This window comes from Dipteris shenzhenensis, chromosome 8 (assembly GCF_047967505.1).
Source record: "Dipteris shenzhenensis isolate YYH24624 ecotype China chromosome 8, Dip_SZ_1.0, whole genome shotgun sequence".
Lineage (NCBI taxonomy): Eukaryota > Viridiplantae > Streptophyta > Polypodiopsida > Gleicheniales > Dipteridaceae > Dipteris > Dipteris shenzhenensis.
Window position 1 is genome coordinate 59551128 of NC_141603.1, and position 2036 is coordinate 59553163.

The 2036-nt window shown below is 44.0% G+C and overlaps 1 protein-coding gene across 1 annotated transcript; it reads right to left on the minus strand.

The window, feature by feature from the left end:
• Window positions 1–812: 812 nt before the first annotated feature.
• On the minus strand, window positions 813–1364 carry LOC147899767 (uncharacterized). The gene has a single exon (XM_087377801.1). The coding sequence runs from the start codon at window positions 1362–1364 to the stop codon at window positions 813–815; it is 552 nt and encodes a 183-aa protein (XP_087233927.1).
• Window positions 1365–2036: the final 672 nt, after the last annotated feature.

Genomic DNA, 2036 nt, shown 5'->3' on the forward strand with positions numbered 1-2036 from the left:
TTCGGGCTCACCTCGAGTCCCGGCTTAGTACCTAATAGCTCATGGTTTATACAATTATATGGAGAATAAAACACGGCCCTCACTGTTCCCCACTCACTTTCACGTGCACTCTACCCTTCCCACGTTTTGCTTTCCTGTGCGTGTGTTTCAACGTTCACCACAAGATCACAATCCACAAGATGGCATCATGACGTTACTTGCAAGAAGGTACTAAAATGGAGTGCCAAACAGTCGCTAAAATGCGCTTAATTGCAATAGAAGATATGTACAAGCAAGAGAGAGCATAAATGGCCGCTGACGTTTTCATCATCGAAATCAACCTCGCATGAGAGAGCACTGTCCTCCATATAATAGTTGTTAGGTCCCGCTTGCAACAGTCCGCAAAATAACTCTTGTTGTGCTATGGTTTACCAAAACGGAGCCAAAAACATCGAACGAACCCAGTAGGGGAACGTTTTCTACCTCACAAATGAGCCCTCAGTGCATGTGCAATGCCTGTAGTCCGTGCCCGTGCTGTCCCATCCTCGTCCCACCCCCTTGCCTTCCGTGAGTCACCCTTATGTTTTCACATTTCAAAGTGCGTGATTGTGCCAAGATTCAGAGGACCATCAAGAAATGAGACTTAGAAAATACTTGCACAAGAATGATCTCATAAGGTTTATTCATGAGGGAAAACGCATACATGCCGAGGGGTCTCTAGCGCCTTGAGAGCTTGACCTTCCATATACTCTCTTGGGCTACGAAAGAGCTTGAAGCCCTCTTCAAGCATATGCATAATATTGCAAGACCATATCACTATAGTTGACTATCATCTAGGCTTCAGCGAAGATAGGACGACCTTTGAACTTTACATGGAATTCTACTCTACCCCTTAGCATTCTCCCTTTTAAAATTGCCTCTGACTCATATGGCAGGCTTACAACTTGGGAGACGGAAGGGGGGACTTTTATACCATATGTGTTATCAGAATAGAAGTGCTTTAAGAGCTGAACATGGAAGGCGTTATGTATTGCTACATCTGAAGGGAGCTCCAGTTTATACATGACTTCATCAAGTGCATAGAGAACTTTGTATTGTCCATAGAACCTGTGATTGAACTTTGGAGTCAAGTTCTTTGGAAGCTGGATATTCTGAGAGCTGATAAGCACCAAGTCACTTGGAAAGAATTTGATGTGGCAACGTTTGCTATCATAGTACTTCTTCATGATGGCTTGCATTTTGTGAAGACTTTCTTTGGCCACTTGCATGCGTTCACGCCATCTGTTAAGAAATTCCTTTGTGTCTAGATCTTCAATTTTGGGAGTACCTATTGCCAAGGCTGTGGGGGTGATGACTTCTTTGCCTATGGCTATCTCAAACGGCATGAACCCTGTGCTACGATGAACGGATCTGTTGTAGTGAAACTCCAAGATGTCCCAATGCAAGGCCAAATCTTTTTGGTCTACCTGGACATAGCTTTTGATGTATTGCTCTGCGATTTGGTTTGCCCTTTCAGATTGACCATCGGTGGCTAGATGGTGTGAGGAATTGAAATAGAGCTGCGTACCAAGGAGTTTAAAGAGCTCAGTCCACATATCACTTAAGAAGCGAGCATCACGATCCGAGACAATGGCCAAGGGTAAACCATGGTACTTGAACAGATAAGAAAAATATAAGTTGGCTCTATGCTATGCAGCAATGGGTGGTTTAACGGGAATGAAATGGCCTTGTTTGGAAAAATAGTCCACCACCACAAAGATGGCATTGTGCCCATGTGACAGAGGTAACAACGTGATGAAGTCCATGCTAACAACATCCCATGGCCTTGAAGGCATGGGCATGGGTTGGAGTTTTTTTGCCTTTGCAAAACTTTGGTCTTTGACAAATTGACATGTTGGGTAGGTCCTGATATATTCAATCATGTCTTTGCGCATCCCTGGCCAAAAAAAATGTTGCTTCATTCTATCCCTAGTCTTGTGCTGCCCTGAGTGTCTTGCTAGCTTGCAGTCATGGCATTCTCACAATATGGTCTTCTTGAGCTCTAAATCATTTGGAAC